The sequence below is a fragment of the Furipterus horrens genome, unplaced genomic scaffold, assembly GCF_987537825.1.
Source record: "Furipterus horrens unplaced genomic scaffold, mFurHor1.1.pri manual_scaffold_3, whole genome shotgun sequence".
Taxonomy (NCBI): domain Eukaryota; kingdom Metazoa; phylum Chordata; class Mammalia; order Chiroptera; family Furipteridae; genus Furipterus; species Furipterus horrens.
The window spans coordinates 11,488,870-11,507,337 of record NW_028327173.1 but is presented as its reverse complement, the minus strand read 5'-3'; the positions used below and the strand labels follow the sequence as shown (position 1 = coordinate 11,507,337).

At 45.1% G+C, this 18,468-nt stretch overlaps 1 protein-coding gene and 1 long non-coding RNA gene across 3 annotated transcripts in view; one reads left to right on the top strand and one right to left on the bottom strand.

Annotated features, from left to right (window-relative positions):
* Positions 1–7,629, top strand: part of EMC1 (ER membrane protein complex subunit 1) — a 23,191-nt gene extending 15,562 nt beyond the window's left edge. For both annotated transcript variants that reach the window (XM_090268703.1, XM_090268702.1), the window contains exons 19-24: positions 687–824; positions 3,817–3,990; positions 4,566–4,776; positions 5,648–5,732; positions 6,854–6,983; positions 7,171–7,629. In XM_090268703.1, coding sequence (XP_090124829.1) covers positions 687–824; positions 3,817–3,990; positions 4,566–4,776; positions 5,648–5,732; positions 6,854–6,983; positions 7,171–7,350 — 918 coding nt within the window. In that variant the 3' untranslated portion in view covers positions 7,351–7,629. The remainder of the gene's footprint in view (positions 1–686; positions 825–3,816; positions 3,991–4,565; positions 4,777–5,647; positions 5,733–6,853; positions 6,984–7,170) is intronic.
* On the bottom strand, positions 1,736–18,468 carry LOC150014275 (uncharacterized). Its single transcript, XR_016509636.1, has 4 exons — positions 18,279–18,468; positions 6,329–6,383; positions 5,601–5,707; positions 1,736–2,318 (listed from the first exon to the last, which is right to left on the bottom strand). It is a non-coding gene; the product is annotated as an uncharacterized LOC150014275 (long non-coding RNA).

The following is an 18,468-nucleotide window of genomic DNA, read 5'->3' as shown; positions in this document are numbered from 1 at the left end:
TGTGAGCGGCTGTGTGGGCCCCACGTACATGGGAGCACGGGTGTTTCTTCTTAGTGAAATGCAATGGGCCTGTGTTCATTAATAGGACATTTGAGTTTTTCTAACCTCATTATTTTGTTAAACCCATTTTTATTAAAGTGCAACATTGAAAAAAAGTCCAGGAATGTTCAAAAAAAGGAACATTTATGTGCATAGCCATCCCATCAGGAAGTGGAGTGGCACTGACACCCCAGGAGACCCTTGGTTCCCTGTCCCCTCCCCCTATAGTAACATTTAACCATAAATCTTTGCTTATTGGTTTCCTATGATACTTTGATACTTTGAGGTCCCTACCAGCTCAGTGATTCACTGCTGGCCCATTATACGGATTCTTCGATTTTGGTAACAGGTGGTAAATTTTCTTTGGGCATATCCTACTCAGATAAACAATGGGATGCTGTTGAGTAATCCTCTTCTTTCTTAATGGCTTTAGTGTCTTTTAAAATCAAACAGAGTTCTCAAACTTCTTCACAAACTAGGTCTTTATTGCTGTTTTTCTGTTTCTTCTAGCACAAAGGCTACAAATAATGAACTGTAGGACGTGTCTGGCTACAGCTGTCTTGGGTCTAGGTGTCCCCGATTCCCCCCGACACCCCCCCCCCCCCCCGCCCCAATTACAGGTGCTGCCTGTTTTGCCCTTGCTCCAGGATCTCACCACTGAGCTGAGCTGGGAGCTGACCATCCCCCCGGAAGTACAGCGTATCGTCAAGGTGAAGGGGAAGCGCAGCAGTGAGCACGTCCACTCCCAGGGCCGTGTGATGGGGGACCGCAGTGTGCTCTACAAGGTACGGCCCGGCAGTCTCGTGTGGAGCGGAAGAGCGAGGGTTTACACTCTGGCTCTGGAGTTTGGTAGGTGCGTGACCCTGAGTGAGTCACTTGATCCCTGTGAGCCTAACCTTTTGTCTGGGGAATGGGCTCCCTGTGCCCTTCTCCTAGGGTGGTCATGTGATCACATGAGTCACTCATGCTTAGCCTGGGGCCTGGCATGTGGCCGCTACCCAGTAGATGTTAGCTGTTGTTATAATTAGTGCTAATACTGATAGAACTTTCTGGTTAAACCTTAGTTGACCCACCAGGAATTCGATCTCTGTGACCCAGCACTCGAATTAGTAGTGAAGGACGGGAGATGGAGAGGTGACTAGGGGTCTGCAGAACTGTCCTACGAGCAAATGCAGTCACGTAATAATGGACATTAATCACACCCTCTGGCACAGCAGAGACTGAGTGAGAGAAGGAGATGCAATGGGCCCAGGAACTCAGGCAGAGCACAAGCCTCCAGTGGGACTGTCTGGGATCAGACGTGGCTCTGCCGCAGACTGCCTGTTCACCGTGGGTAATCTGCTTAGGCTTCCTGAACTGTTTTCATGAGTACAATGGAGGTAGTTGCGTCTGTGTCGCAGGATTATTTTGAAGATCAACGATGATGTGTAACATGAGTAGAAGGGTGTCTCCACACAGTTAACATTATTATCAGTGCTGTCAGCTTGGAATTTTTATTGATGGGTGCCTTCCGTGTGGCCACAGTCAGTTTTACTCCTTCAGGTTGACCAAACTAATACACATTCTAAAGCACATTTTGATTTGTACTAGAAAAAAAACTTACTGTGCAATTTCATTTGTAGGCAGTAAAATATACTAGAATACTTGTGTTTTTACATGTGAAAGACTAATAGGAGTAGGGATCTTTGGATTCATATTCATTATGCAAATTTTTTAGGTTAGTCTTTTTTTAATTATATTTTTGGCTTAACTAGATTTACAGAAAAGCTGCAGAGATAGTACATAGAATCCCATATACCCTTTTCCTGGTTTTCCCTAGGGCCATGGGACATCTGTCTAAAGTAAGACACCAACATTGGTGAAACACTATTAACTAAACTCCAGTATTTGTTTGGGTTTTGCCAGCTTTTCCATTAATGTCCTTTTCTGTCCCAGGATCCAGTCCAGGGCCCACATTGCATCTAGCTGTCAGGCCTCTTTGGCTTCCTCTGGTCCTTGACAGGTTTCAGTCTTACCTTGTTTTTCACGACCTTGATAATTTTGAAGAGTGGTAGTCAGGTGTTTTGTAGAATGTCTCTCAATTGTGCTTTGTCTGATGTTTTTCTCATGGCTACACTGTGGTTATGGGTTTTTGGAAGGAATACCACAAAGGTAAAGAGGCATTTTTTTTTTATTGCCGATTGGGTGCCAGGTACTCTTTATAGATACGGGGAGACATCAGTGAACAAAACAGATGACATTTCCTGTCTGCACGAGGCTTTCACTGCATTTGGAAGAGGCTAATAAAGAAAACAAATAGAGAGCATATTAGAGGGGGAGCAGTTCTTCTGAAAAATATGAAGCTGAGAGGAGGGAAAGGGAGCGTGGGATTGGAAGGGGACACATTTAAACTAGGGTGGTTAGGGAGGGTCTCATCAAGGAGGTGACGACACCTGAATGGAACTGAGGGAATGAGGAGGTGAGTCAGGACGCTGGGGAAGAGCCTTCTGGACAGAAAAGCCGGAGCGTGCCTAGAGTGCTCTAGGAACAGCAAGGAGGATAGTGTGGCTAGAATGGGATCTTCAAGGGGAAAGTCCAGGTTGCTGAGGCCAGGAGGTGACAGGACCAGGTCACAGGCCATCACTCTGGCCTTTGGAAGGAGATAAAGAGCCACGGGGAGGCTGTGAGCCAAGGAGTGGCTGAAACGGAGGAGTTGAACAGGTCCACCTGGCCTGCTCTGTTGAGACTGGCCTGTCACGGGCCAGGGAGGAGAGCAGGCAGACAACTAAGCCATTGTAATAATCCAGGTGAGGTGATGGCGCCTTAAACTGGGTTGGTCGGGGTGGGGACAAAGGGTCTGATTCCGGATGCTTTGGAGGTGGAGCCAGGAGGATGTGCTGTGTGTGTGTGTTGGAGAGAAGGGTTATATGACTCAGAGGTTCCAGGTCTGAGACACTGGCGCATGGGGGGCCCTGAGGGGGCGCCGGTCTTAGCAGGGCAGGTAGGACAGCAGTTCAGTGCGGGGCGTGTCAAGTGCGAGATGAGAAATCTAAGAAGAGAGACTGAGCTGGCAGCCTGTCAGTCAAGTCTGGAGTTCAGGGAGAGGCTGGCTCGGATACGTCAGGTTGGGCATTGCCAGCACCCATAGGTGGCATGAAAGCCATGAGCTTGGCTGAGGTCCCCACTAGAGCAAGTATAGATGGAGCCGCCCAAGAGATGGGGAGATGAGGAGGAACCCGCAGGAAAGACTGAGAAGGTGTGGCCAGTAGGCGGGAAGAAAACCAGGGAGCAGATGTCCTAGTCGCCAGGTGGAGAAAGTGTTCCAAGATAGGAGCGATCCCCTGTGTCACATGGTACAAGCGGGTCAGGTAAGGTGAGAACGGGGCCGCGTCCAGTGATGCAGCGATAGGGAAGGTGCTGGTGGAGAGGAGCAGCGCTGCGGGAGCCGTGTCCTCAGGCCCGCGGCGGGGCAGGCCCGGAGTGCGTCTTGAGTTACCATTTGCTGTGTCTGTGACTTGAAGAAGGTGCTTAGCTACTTGAAGACATTTCACCGATGAAATGTAAATAATAGCTCCTTTGCAAGGTTGTTTACGGATTCAGTGAAATGAGGCGGCCGAAGCACGTGGCCTGGCCTGCGGCACCCAGCAGGCACTGAACGGGCGCAGCGATGACCAGAAAACCCGATTCCTTGCCAGGCCAGCGGGCGCCAGGCCTGCCTCCCTGCCCGGGGCTCGCAGTGGAGTGGGGCCTGTGACGTGCCACCGTGGTTCTGAGGGAGCTTTTTCTCCTCCTCCCCAGAGCCTGAACCCCAACCTGCTGGCCGTGGTGACCGAGAGCACAGACATACACCACGAGCGCACCTTCATCGGCATCTTCCTCGTGGACGGAGTGACCGGGCGCATCATCCACTCCTCCGTGCAGAGGAAGGCCAAGGGCCCCGTCCACATCGTGCACTCGGAGAACTGGGTGGTGGTGAGGAGTCGCAGACAAACCCGCGTCACCGTCAGGGACCTGATCTAGCTCAAGACCGTAGGGCTGCGCTCCCGGGGTCTAAATCCTTTCGTTGCCTCTTGTTCCAGAAACCAGTTGCTGCTTGTGTTTTTGTAGGATCCCAAACCCCTGGGTGGAGGCACAGAGGGCTGGTTAAGAGTTAGGCTCAGGCATCAGACCCCAGCTCTTCCATTGTCTGAGCACACAACCTTGACTTGAACTAGTTTTTTAAGTTCTGTTGTGCTGCATCATTTGTGAAATGGGACAGTAACAGCCACCTCTAGCCTAGCTTACGACCATGCCTGGCATATAGTAAGCACTCAGATGTTAGCTATAATTATTCCAACTTCTAAGAACCTTGAGAATTCTTTGTTTCTTGTGGTGCTCTTTGGGTAGCCTGAAAACTAGTAAACTTGTCAGCAAGGAGGAAAACTGGGGTGCTGGCTAGTTTCTTTCCTTGCTGGATGTGTGGCTCATTGGAAAGGTGCCTTCCCATGCAATTTCCCGTCCGGTGGGACCCGCGGCCGAGGCCCCAGCTGTCCCCCTTCTCCTTACAGTACCAGTACTGGAATACCAAGGCCCGGCGCAACGAGTTCACCGTGCTGGAGCTCTACGAGGGCACTGAGCAGTACAATGCCACCGCCTTCAGCTCCCTGGACCGTCCCCAGCTGCCCCAGGTCCTCCAGCAGTCCTACATCTTCCCCTCCTCCATCAACGCCATGGAGGCCACCATCACCGAGCGGGGCATCACCAGCCGACACCTGCTCAGTGAGTGACCGGAGGGGGTGCCCGGGTGCCTGGGCTCCCTCGGGCAGCCGCACTGCAGGGTAGAGCCAGGGCCGCGTTGCTGGCAGGGCCGCGTCTGACCACGTGAGGGGGGCTTTGTGCGGAGGGCTTTGTTTCAGTAGAGAAGTCCCTTAATCAGGCTTTGCCGCCCATTGGAGGTGCACGTTTTAATTCTCGTTGCCGATGAACTTGGTTTCATTCCTAACAGGCGGCCTGCGCTGACCGCAGCAGCTGGCAGTTTAGGGCTCGTCCTTACGTAGTCTAAGTCAGGGCCAGTGACATGTAATAGGCTGCTCTGCTTAGTTGAGTTAATCAGACACTTGGGGCTCCGAGCGCTGACAGGCACTTGGTACTACTCCTTTATTCTCAGATATGAGGACAGCCCTCTTGGCAGTTCCCAGAGTTCAAGCCCCACCATTTCTGAAACCAGCAGGCTCTCACGGCCTCTGGCCACCCCCACCCCTAGCCGCACTGCTGTAGCAGCGCCCTTAGCTTGTCTGGCTCATGGGACAGGGCCTCATTGGTCGCAGCGGGTTGTGATGGAGGGAAAGGAGGGGGAAGAGATCTGAGCGGCCTTCTGTGCACGTCTCTCTCATCATCACCCATTTCTTGATTCTAGAATTTTTTCCCGATGTCTCAGGATATATGAGGAAACCAGTATCTTCAAAAGTGGGAACCTTCCCTTAGACCCATGCGTATTAGATTATCGTTTCTGGCCATTTAAGGGAGCCTCACTGACCCTTCTGTTGTTTTCAACTCAAGTTCTAAATTTCTGCGATAATGACATTTTTCTAAGTAGCACTCACCTGGGGTTGATGGATGTGAACATTCACTGTGACTTCTTTCTGAGCAGTTGGACTACCTTCGGGAGCCATCCTGTCCCTTCCGAAGGCCCTGCTGGATCCCCGCCGCCCTGAGATCCCCACAGAACAAAGCAGGTGAGCCTCTGGGGGCAGTGGGAAGGCTCTGGCCTTCAGGAATGTGATCTACCGATCTAGTTTGGTCCTCAGTCTGGTACGTGCCATCCTGCTGTGCTGGGAGCTAGGCAGGTAGCAGCGAACAAGTCTGACGCATACAGCTGCCCTCACAGAGTTTCCCTTCGGGTTGGGAAGATGGACAATAAATAAGATGAACTTAGCTACTGATAAGTGCTGAGGCGGGAAAAAAAGTGGAAAAGGGACAGGGACTATGAAGGGTTAGAGGGGAATGTATGGTTAAACTGAGAGGGTGGCCTGGGGAAGCCCCTCTGGAATGGTGATTTTTGATTCAAGACCTCGAGGGAGGAAAGAACTAGCCTTGTGGAGATCTAAGGGGAGCCTTTCAGGCGGAGGGAAGAGCCAGTGCAAACGCCCTAAGGTCCTGTCTGGTGAGTTACAGGGAGGCTGGGAGGCCAGTGGGGCTGGCGCAGCGGGTGGTGGCGAAGGGGAAATGAGGTCAGGGAGGTAATGGCGCTGGGTCACGTGGGAAGTCAATAGCTTGTCACTTTTAGATAAATTTCAGTAATTCCAGCCATCGTTCTTGCATATTTTCTCACCTCCATCCTGAATTCTCTTCCCTGAGGGCGTGAGACAGCAGGTCTGTCTTTGCATCTGAGGAAAGGAGAGAGGAGCTGGTTTGCGGGTGGGGAGAGAATGAGAGGGAAAGTGTTGGGGGGCTATGGGGGAGGATGAAGCTGGGGCATGGGCAGGGGCTGATAACGGCTTCCAGGGGTGTGGACAGGCGCACTCTGGAGTAAAGAGCAGGACTTGGCCTAGTGGCTCAACGCTTTGGTTGTAAAATGGCCCTGACTCTCCTGCCCTGGTGTGAAGTACTGGTTGTCTGTATGTTACTGGTTTTTGGATTTAGAACCAGGTGGGAATCCAGATCTCAGTCTTAGTCTCCACGCAGCTTGCTTTCCTGCAGTCTTCCTAATATTTAGCTGCTAAATTTTTCACTAACCAGTAGACTGTGAAGGAAGGTTTGAGGCTTGATACGTGACCTGGAACGCTCCCAGGACTCTGAGAGGGCAGCCAAGAGATCCCCTTACAGCAGTCTGATGCCGGTCCCGGCTGTTTTGCAGGGAGGAGAACCTAATCCCATATTCTCCAGATGTACAGATACACGCAGAGCGATTCATCAACTATAACCAGACAGTTTCCCGAATGCGAGGAATCTACACTGCGCCCTCAGGCCTGGAGTCTACTTGTTTGGTGAGTAGAGTCCACAGCCACCCTGTGCCACTGTCGCCAGAGCCACCTCATGGGACAGCTGCTCTTGGTTTTCCGCTTGGGGAAACCCATTTCCTTTCCTTTCCCATTTCCTTTCCTACCTGAGGTTGAGGGTGTGCGGGTCCCTGGCTGCTGTTCTTACCTGTTTTTCATTCCCTCTGCCTTCCAGGTTGTGGCCTATGGCCTGGACATTTACCAGACTCGAGTCTACCCATCCAAACAGTTTGATGTCCTGAAGGATGACTATGACTATGTGTTAATCAGCAGTGTCCTCTTTGGCCTGGTTTTTGCCACCATGATCACCAAGCGACTGGCACAGGTGAAACTCTTGAATCGTGCCTGGCGGTAAAGACCGAGGACCCACTGCCAGAGAGCAGAACGCCGAGTGGACGGGGCGAGGGTCAGCGAAGCTCCAGCTGCCATTGGACAGGGTGGCAGAGGGTGTGTGTTGGGTGCTCATCTTAGTTAAGAGTGTAAGGAAGAGATGGACTCAGGGAGACCGCGCTGGGGGTATGTGTGGTGCCGTTGTTGGGTGGATCCGCAGCTGAGCATCTCAAAGCGTCAGTGGGCTTTCCCCTTAAGTCCAAAGGCTGTTGCTCTGTTTCCTCTGCCCATCTTTTATTTTATTTTATTTTTTTAAATTAGACCTCCCAACAGTTTTTTCTGTGAGGCCTTTTTAAATTGATACTGGTCTGCCTTCTGTTTCCCAGGTTAATCGAGATATCCATCTGTTTCCCTGCAGCTTGCTTGAGTCGGAAGGGAACTCTTGTTGACAAGTCTACCTTATAGGTGCATTTGCAGTTTTACATTGGGGAGGGAGAAGATCCATCCTTAGCTGCAGCGTTAGGACTGACCCAGCCTCTCATGGCCTCTCTCCACAGTAACGCCTGGCTGAGGAATCTATATTTGGTGTCACACTTTAATTGAGCCTCTACTTTCATGCTCCCATTCAGGTTGGGCCACCCAGTCTTTGTTTCAGTTTATCCAAAGCCAAGTATGTAACTAGCATCTTGGTTTGTTGATCACTACCCATGCTTTTCATCTAAGACGTGTCCAAGCTGAGGCCTTTGTAATACCCTGAATTGTTTGAGCCTTGAAGAGGTTTCCAGGGAGGGAGGAGATGGCACCTGCCTGTCCCACAGGACCTCATAACCTCTCACTGCACCCACCGCCTGGTCCAGCCGCCGCATGACCTAGTTAGGGAGAAGCGTCCTTGTTTAAGAACCTCAGTATTTATTTTTAGTTTTAGATATAAATTAACATGTGTGGCTCACTAGATTGCTCTTAAAATGAGCAGATTTTAAGTCTTACGGGTCCTTAAGAAATGTAGAAAAAGGGTAAAGGTAGGAAATGGGCATTTTGTGAATGAGGTGTTACCCATTGGCCGGGCTGCTGTCTCTGCTGCAAATGAGTGATGTCCTAAAAGTTTTCCCTTGTTCGTGGACTTGGGCAATGATGGGGTTTTTCTTTACTGTGAAGAGCAGGCCTCTAGCCCTGTGGGGGCAGAGGTACATTCAAGTGTCTGAATAAAGCGAGTGACAGATGACCTTTTCTGTGCTTTAGGTAGCTCTGAGGCCATTGGGCCTTAGAGGGGACACACAGCAGTGCGGAAACTGTTTTTAAAAGGCATTTTTTTACCATTCCATGGTCATATGCTGATGGTAGCTTAAGGCAGAGAAGGAAGAAAAAATGATTTTACTTAATAAGTAAAAACAAAATTGTGAAATTTACTTTAATAATGAACATCCAAGTATCTCCAGAAACAAAACGGGCATCTGTTTATCCTGACTCAAGGCATGTTGTGCTTCATGTGAGCTGGGAGAAGGGAGTAAGTGTGAGTTCTGCCCTAGTTCTGGGGAAGGCTGGCTGGAATTTTGAGTGTCCTGTATAAACATGTGCAAGCTGCCTCACTGGCTGTGGCCTGCCTGCCTGCCGTGCCTGCCCAACCCAACAAATCTGTGCTGTTCTAATTGACATTTACGTGTGTGTGTGCAAGAATCTGGAAGAACAAGCCGAAGGGAGAGAAGTTATCTGACCTTTCATAAAATTCCCTGTGTTTCCACTTTAATGATTACGTTTTTACTGAAAGTTAACTCAAATGGCATGGTCAAATACATCTAAGCTGTCTTCCCAAGCTTTCTTAATCTTAGAGCAGCACTCAGTTCTGACCAGCTGTACTCAGCCTTTGGCGACGGCTTTGACTCTGACGGGTTTTCTCGTCTTCCTCTTTCTGTGCATGTCCCTTAAGACATCTGGTCCCCTCTCTTCATTAAGTAGGTTGACTCTGGAGCCCCTGCAATGACTTGAAAGGAGATATTTTGGGTGTAATTTTTTTTTATTAGTTTGGTCAACATACGAGATCTCTTGGTGTAAAATTTTATGACTACATATAATATTTAGTGATTTTCAGTCCATTTTGGGAATAATGTAAAATGGTTTATGGCTTTTGTTAATTTTTCCTTGGCCTTTGGACTCTGGACTTAGTAATCGGTTATTGGGGAATGGGCATGAATTATATACAGAATTGTACAATAGTTTCAATTTTGGGGGTGGGGAGGGGAAGTGAAATACTAATATATTTTGCCCCACCCACCTTGTTAAAACTGTAGGTTGTTGATTTAACACCATTTTTGGAAGAAGCTGGTACCTGCTCCCCTTCCCCTATGCCCCAACAATAAAAGGTGAACAGGTTCATATGTAGATAATAGTTTCATTACTGCCCCTCAATTTGATAACTACCAAAACAAGTGATAGAGTTAAACTTTTCTGAAACCCAAATAATTTTTGTTGGCATTCCCCCAGTATTTATTTTGCTTAGCGTCTACAATTCTAAATTGCAAGTCAACACATTCCGCCTTTCTCTATGAAGGAGAACTCTGGGCCCTGACTCAGCTTTTCTCGGCACCGGAGCAGACGTGAAGCTTCTTTAATGCGCTCCTTCGCCCTATGACGAGCCGTCAGTCCTTGTCAGGCTCTTTCGTTTGAACAGAGGATGCTGCTCCTCTCCTCAGCTGTTGGGATGTTAACCTGCACAGCTCCGAGCACGACAGAAGATATGCCCCAGGAGGTTTCCTGTAATGGATCTCCTTGGGCAGGACCTCCACTCCTTACAAAAAGCGCCCGGTTGGAAACAGACTCAGACACAGGGAGCGGGACTGGTGGTTGCCGGAGGGGAGCGGTGCTGGGGGACTGGGCCAAAAAGGTGAAGCGATTGAGAAGTACACATGGGTAGGTACAGACTAGTCACGGGGATGCAAAGTACAGTAGAGGGAATATAGTCTATAATACTGCGATAACTATGTATGCTGCCAGGTCGGTACTAGAAATATTGAGGGAGGGAACACCTGTGTAAAGTACATGATTGTCTAACCACTATGCTGTACACATGAAACCAATAGAAAATAATATTGATAGGAAACTGTAATTGAAAAATAACAAAATTTTAAAAAGCACTTGGGACAGCTTACACAACCACAAATGATACACAGTGAAAGAAAATGAAAATTAACGAGGTGCAGGCACGGTAACAAGAGAATGAAAAACACGACAGGAGGCTGGTTCGGACACAGTTGCGGCGGACCCCTCCCCCACCCCGCGTGTACGTATATAATCCATCTTTTCTTCAGGCTACTCTGAAATTAATCCTAGACCAGCAGGGAATTAGCTGTGCATCTAGATTGAATTTGGGGGGTGGTGTTCTGTCATGGTCTGCCCTCAGGAATGATTTTAGAACTTGGTGCTGGATTTTTTCTAGAGATGTTAAGGACATCGTTTATCACACGTAGAGGACCAAGAAGGAATTCCCCGCTGGCCTCAGTACCAGACTAGGTGTGTGTCTCTCTTAAGTCACTTATAAAAATCCTTTTTCCTTGATTTTAAATAGAACACGCATGCTGTAGAAAAATTTTAAATGTAGAAATTACTGTGGACTACTACTAATATCAATCACTCATGTAGGCATTGATAGCCAGTTTAGTGTTCTTGTGTACAAACTCATAATGGGATCATGCTCTTTTTTTTTTTTCCAAATAATGCATCTTAAACATGTTTCCAGAAAAGAGGCCCCAAGTCCTTTCTGGAACAACGCATGATAGAAATTTTAGATTTGTAATTTGACTGCCCCCATCAATTGCTATTCTTTTAAAAAGCTTATTACATAAGCTACAATGATCAGAATCATGCCAAGACTTATTTACTGATAACTGCTCATTTAAAACATTTTTTTAAGTAATGAATCTATTGTTCCTCTACATTCTTTACTTGGAATGCTTTCTTCCCTTCTCAAAATCTGGCCTGTCTCCAATCTAAAATCCTCCATAAAGCATTCCCTGTTGATTTTGGCTACCCAGCACCCCGAGTTTCCTGACTGCTAACCACAAAGTTTCCTGAATAGCGTATCTCAGCGTGTTATTACTTGAGTCAGTTTCTGTCTCCCGGGGATTGATAAACTGTTTTCTGAGTCCCCCACTATCTTATGCATGAAGCTGCTAACTGACCAACAGTTCTCCAAATGCTCACACCTTCTTCATAGAAGCCTTAGGGTGTTTGTTCTTGCCTTTGGTGACTCAGTAAGAAATTCTTACATTGCAATGCCAAGACACAGCCCTACTCTCCTTTTCTGGTGATCTGACAAACCCCATTATGCTACATAAACGAAATGCTCACAAGATCAATCTGGGAAATGAGCTTTGTGGTACCATAATTTCTATTTTCAAAAGGAATGGTATCTTTTTGGTATTATATTTATATGTACTTATATAAAGAAAACAAATAGAACTTAGACTCAAAGTCTAAATAGGCTTCGGAAAACACTCTTCTTTATAACTACCTTAATATTCAAATTTTCTTTTTTCAAATTCACTTTATTTTTTTAAATTTATTTTTATTTTTTATTATTATTTTTTTTTTTTGGTTTTTGAATTACAGTTGTCCCCTTTTCCCCCAATTTCTCTTCCCCACCCAACCCACCCCCTCTCCCGCAATCATATCCCTCCCCGTTGTCCATGTCCATGAGTCATCTATACGGGTTCTTTGACTAATCCCTTCCCTTACTTATCCCCCTTCTCTCCCTCTCCCCTCCCCCCTATTGACTAATATTCAAAATTTGACAATTAGCTCTCCATAATTAAAACAAAGTGGATAATATTTTGTCACATTTATTTTATTTTTTTAAGATTTTTATTTATTTACTTTTAGAGAGAGAGGAAGGGGGAAGAAAGGGAGATGAAACACAACTGTGCGAGAGAAACATTGGTCAGTTGCCTCTCACATCCCCCCAACTGGGGACCTGGCCCGCAACTGAGGCATGTGCCCCGAACGGGAATCAAACCAGTGACCTTTTGGTTTGCAGGCTGGTGCTCAATCCACTGAGCCACACCAGCCAGGGCACTTTCCTTTTTTAAAAAAATCCTCACCTAAGGATGTATTTATTAATTTCAGAGAGAGAAGGGAGAGAGAAACATAGATGGGTTGCCTCCTGTATATGCCCCAACCATGAACTGAACCCACAACCCAGGCATGTGCCCTGACTGGGAATCAAACCCATGACCTGCTGGTTTACCAGACAATGCTCTAACCGAGCCACACTGGCCAGGGCCCATCTGCCTTTCAATAGTGTAGACTCTCGTACTTCATATGAAGGAACTGCTTCATGCAATATTTTGTTGCCAAGTTATTTCAAAAGACTACATATGTTAAACTATTAAACAATTCCCAAGAATTACAGTTGAGTCTCCCTTCAAAACCTTCCTTAGTCCTCTGTGTCCTGAGATAACCACTGAACAAATTTGGTATGTATCTCTCCAGACCAAGTCATATTCTGCAACTTGATTAGCAATATGGATCTCCCATACCCATTTTTACGGTCACAAAGTGGAAATTCTTTAGTGTTATTCTATTAGAGATTGTTATATGATCAATTAAATACTCCTTCAGGGACGTCTATCTTACATTATTTAGATCATCTTTCCAGTTAAGGATTCATAACAAAGGATGTGTATACCTCGCCTCCTCATTTTTGAAGGAGTTTTGAGTGTGATGTCAGTTGACACTGCCCTCCAACCCAGAACCCATTTTTCCACCAGCACTGGCATTATAGCATTCCCTCACTTACTGCGGGTATAATGTTCTAGAGCCCCCTGCGACAGGTGAAAATCCGCCAAGTAGGAACCTTACATTTATTTTAGTATTTATGTCTATTTTAAGGCTTTATAAACCTTTCTCACACACTTATAAATCATTTCCAGTCCCTTATTAACCTTTCCCACACTTTTATAAACACTACTTATGTTCTTAAACATATTCTACACTCTTAAACCTATGTAACTTTAACAACACATACAGTACCGCAACATCCTGCAATACAGCGAAAAATCCATAATTAAATTTAATATTTAAAAAAATCCAGTGATACAGTGAGGCTGCAATAAATGAACTGCAATATACAGGGACTACTGTATACAAATCTCTAATCCATGGTACTGAGATGGTTCCTTTTCCAGTATAGAGACAGGCTATCTAGGAAGGTGTCTTTATAAAATAGGAACAGATTTATATTGAGACACACTCTTGTCTACTATTGCCTAACCTGTGATCTGAAAGAATGAAAGTTCAGAAAGCAGAAATACATTTAAAAGGCATACTTACTCACATAAGCTCCACTGTATGTACTTTTTTATGGTTTTGGTGATGTTTTGTACCCCACGTGCCATGATAAAATAAGCTAGTCTAGAAACTGATAACCAGAACGCCAATTTATTGATGACAATGAAGACTGGAATTATAAAGAGGGCTAGAATACTTATGTCTGCTAGTTGGAATATATATTCTTTCCTATGAAAAAGTTAAAATGCTATTATTTTTATTTTACTTTATTTATTTTTAGAGAGAGGGAAAGGGAGGGAGAAAGGGGGAGGGAGCCATCGACGCGCGATGGGTTGCGTCTTGCAGGCCCTGAACTGGGGACCTGGTCTGCAACCCAAATGTGTACCCTGACTGGTAATCGAACCAGTGACCTTTTGTTTGACAGACTGGTGCTCAATCCACTGAGCCACACCAGCAAGGGCTTAAAATGCTATTATAAGTTTGCTTGGTTATTACAGTTAGACTGGGGGTGGTGGTGTACCCTATTATCATATATATGGTTTTTACTATAGGAATATACATGTAAAGGAGACCAGAATATTCACTTCAGCTGACCAGAAGAGCCCTTCTCCACCCCAAAGGATACATAATAACCACTTGACTCCACTTTTCCTATATTATGTATACTATTTTCCTTCTGTTAAATGCCTGCCATGCTAATTAGGAAGCAAAGTATTTACAAAGTGTTTTTCTTTTAACTTTTTATTCTGATACAATTTCAGACATACAGAAAAGTTACAAGAATAGTGCAAAAAATTCTCAGATGCCCTTCCCTCAGATTCCCCAAATGTTAACATTTTACATTTGTTTTATCCTTCTCCCCTGTGTCTTTCTCTTTCTCTCCATCTGATGGTCCAAAGTTCTGCTGAGTGTAAATCCTAAAAGATGGCAATAACAGACCTGAGGAATATAAAAATCATTTCACAAAACAAAACTCTTCCAATATATTTCAATTTTATGTCTTATTTGGTTTAAGCTAGTAAGCGTATCTAAGCTTCATTTTGTAGTTTGTCAGTCAAGCATTTGTTAATTCACAATGGCTACTACTGAACACCGTTAAAATGTGGATGTTTACCTTATTATAATTTTAATAATTTCAACTGTGATCCTTCCTTCCTCAGTTTCCTGTAAATCTTGCTTCCTGCTCTTCTGTAAAACTGATACTCTATTCTAGTCCTGCACCATTGCCAAAATTATTCATCTCTCTTAAAGCAAGAACACTGCAAGGCACATATTCTTCTTTGTTTTAAATTTTCACCATATAAAATGCACTATTTTGGGAAAATAATATTTGTGGATTATAAATGATCGTATCATATTACTAATTGAATCAGGTTACCAATCTATTTCCTTATATTCTTGGTATTAAAAAAAAAAAATCTTGCCGTGGCTGGTGTGGCTTAGTGAATTGAGGGCTGGCCTGTGATCCGAAGGATCACCAGTTCAATTCCCTGTCAGGGCACATGCCTCGGTTGAGGGCCAGGTCCTGGTTGGGGGTGTGCAAGAGGCACCAACTGATGTTTCTCTCCCTTTCTCCCTCCTTTCCCGTCTCTCTGATAATAAATAAAATCGTTAAACTAAATTTAAAAAAATCTTGTTCATGGTGAATTACCAAAAAGGAGCTGCTCTCCATTTGTATTGGGTTGGTCAAAAAGTCCATTATTGTTTTCCGTAAAATAAAAGACACATTTTTCATTTTCGCCAGTAACTTTGTTGATTGGGATATTTTGAGTATGTCTACTATCTCCTGCTATTGGCTTCCAATGGGTAGAGGCCAGGGGTGCTGCTAAACCTCTTCCAATGTATAAGACAGCCCCACAGCAAAGAACTATTTGGCCAAAATGTCAGTAGTACCAAGAAACTTCACAAAGTAGTTCTGACACGTTTGATCAGTCATAGCACCTTCTCCATACACTGCACAAATCTTTCTGTTTCAGTTACATTTTTACCCTTCTTAAAATAATAAAGCATAATATATCAAAAACATCGCATATTTTTCCATCTTCAATATTAAAATGGCTGCACGAAAATTCACCAATTTTGATGTTTGTTTTTAGATGCACGCTGATATGACCACTGTCACAATACAATCTAACAAAATTGTTTTGAATGAAGTTAAAGACAACTAAGCACTACTAGAGTCATTGTATGGAAAAAACATAAGACTTTGTGGCCAACCCAATATATTCAGTGCTGCATTAGGAGTTTCTGCAAAATATGCACTGACTATTGGTTCCTGTAACTTTGTAAAAGCTGGACAACAGACTGACCTCTATTGGCTCCTGGGAGCTAATAATAGTTATGGTTTTATTCATCTAATTGTTTCTAAACTCACAGTATCTATTAGGGTTTATTTCAAGGAAGTCTGTATCAGATGGAATATTTTGGGGGGCAAATGCCAATATCTCCTGCTTTTCAGGTTTCTGCAGTAACACTGACCTCTTCTTGTACACATCAAGTACATAGCTCACTAAATACAGGGGAGCGCAGAAGTAGGTTTATAGTTGTGAATACGCCAGAGTTTATTCTTGTATTATTATTTAACTATTATTTTTCATTTGAACAACTGTAAATCTACTTTTGTCCACCCCTGTATTGTGTGTATTTACATGTAACCATGACGTGTATCAATATACAGAACTTTTCCAGCTCCCTCCTCATCTGTATTCCCACATTAAACCATACCATTCAGCTATGGCCACTTAATTTTTTTTTAATTGCATTTCCTATACTATGACTATATCCTCTCTCACGTACCAGTTTTAAATTTTTAGTTCTTTGCCCAGCCACTTGGGATTAGAAGGCACCTAGTATTTTAAGTCCTTCAGTTAATACATAAAAATTACTATTCTTTAGTTTTTATCTTATTTTCTGGACCAAAGTACGTGTATTAGAAGTTTGTGCTTCATCTAGAATCTCTTTTAGTCCCTTATTTATCCTGTTCTTTTCTTTTGTGATCCAAATTTAGAATGTAACAACGTAAGAACAGACCTCCAATACTGAGTGCTTTCTCCAAATCTATGAGCCAGAAATATCAACAGCATGTAACAGATGTATGAGTTAAGATACTGGTAGAAATCTCCGTGTGATACTTTGCATTTCCTTTTTATTCTTTTTCTCTCTTCCAGCTGCAGCTGATGGAGGGGGAAGGGAGGAAGCAGGAACACTTGATCTTTTATTATTTCCTGAAACCCCTCCAAGAAAATCTTTACAGATTAATTTTGTCTTTTGGGTAAAAATAAAATTAATATCCCAAGAGCCACTATAAAATGCTTTGTATCCAAACTTCTTAGGGTTTTGGTTTGGTATCTTGAAAGAATGAAATATTTATTGTGTCATGGAAAAGTTTTTCCCTGCCTTTGATTTTTCATACTTTTACATTTAAGATTCTTAAACGTAAAAAAAAATTACAGGAAAATCCCTACTGTTATATTGAATCCATGGTTTCCTCCAAGACTGGCCTTGACTGAATTTATTTCTAATATGAAATAGGTCTTTTCGCCCCAGCTGGAGTGGCTCAGCTGGCTGGGTGTTGTCCTGCAAACCCAAAGGTTGCCGGTTCCATTACTGGTTCGATTCCTGGTCAAGGCACATGCCTGGATTGCCGGTTTGGTCCAACCAATAGATGTTTCTGTCCCTTTGTTTCTCCCTCCCTTTCCCTATCTTAAAAAGAAGAAAAAGCGCCCTGGCTGCTGTGGCTCAGTGGATTGAGCGTTAGCCTGCAAACATAAGTGTCGCTGGTTTGATTCCCAGTCAGGGCACATGACTAGGTTGCACATCAGGTCCCCAGTTGGGGGCGCGTGAGAGCCAACCACACAGTGATGTTTCTCTTCCTCTCTTTCTCCTTTCTCTAAAAATAATCAAATAAATAAAATTGTATAAAAAAGAAATTGTGCTTCCTAAAAAAAAAAGAAAAAAAAAAGAAATAGGTTTTTCCCTAGTAAAAGTGCAGATTGAACACCAGGTACCAAATTCTTCATCAGCGTTACACCAGTAACAAAGGCTCTTCCAAAACTTAGGCAATTTCATGGCTTCAGGATTTTCAAACCGTCTCCACGGTTCTCGAGAAGATTCATTTAGGCGGACAGTGTCCGCAGAGCCTAGCCCTTGACGTCGTCCACCAAGCACAAGAATGTTCTCCACGCACGCATACCTTTCCTTGAGTCAAACGTTTTTCCCTCTTAGATCTGGTGTCCACATAGTTTGTTTTTTTTTTCGATAAAATCTAGACATAATGACCTGTAAATAAAAGCTTACATTCTTTCTTTGCTAGTAGAAAAACCGGGTAACTGGAATCTTACTTGGGAAACTGGAAAGAACGATGCAAATACGTGCTGGTATCATTACTAACGAGAGTAATCAAAACATAAAGGGGATGTCGGCGCGAAGGACGGACCAGTGACTGCCATATAGCGGGAGGTGGTGTGGGCAGGAGAAAGCTTTGTAAACTGTGAAGCACTGTAAGGTTACTATTACAGGGAGCCCCGCGGGAGGGGGGACGGGGAAAGGAGAAGAGTGCGAGTGCTCCCGCCTCTTCTTCTCCTTAGCCGTCTGGGGGCGGGGCCCCTACTTTCGCGTTGCATAGTCTACTCCGCTGCCCTGGTTTTGCCACCAGAAACAAAGTGGCCAACTCACCTTTCCCGGGTGTCCATCCCGAAGCCACGGAGCCCCCACATTCACGATCGACTCCCAGCGCGCATGCGCCCCCGCCCTCACCCGCAGCGCCGCACACTGAGCAGGCGCAGCGCCCCAGACCTGTCCACGGCCGCGCCGCGCTTCCCCCGTAAGAGCAGAGGAAGACCTCCACCCGCCTCGCGTGTTTTGG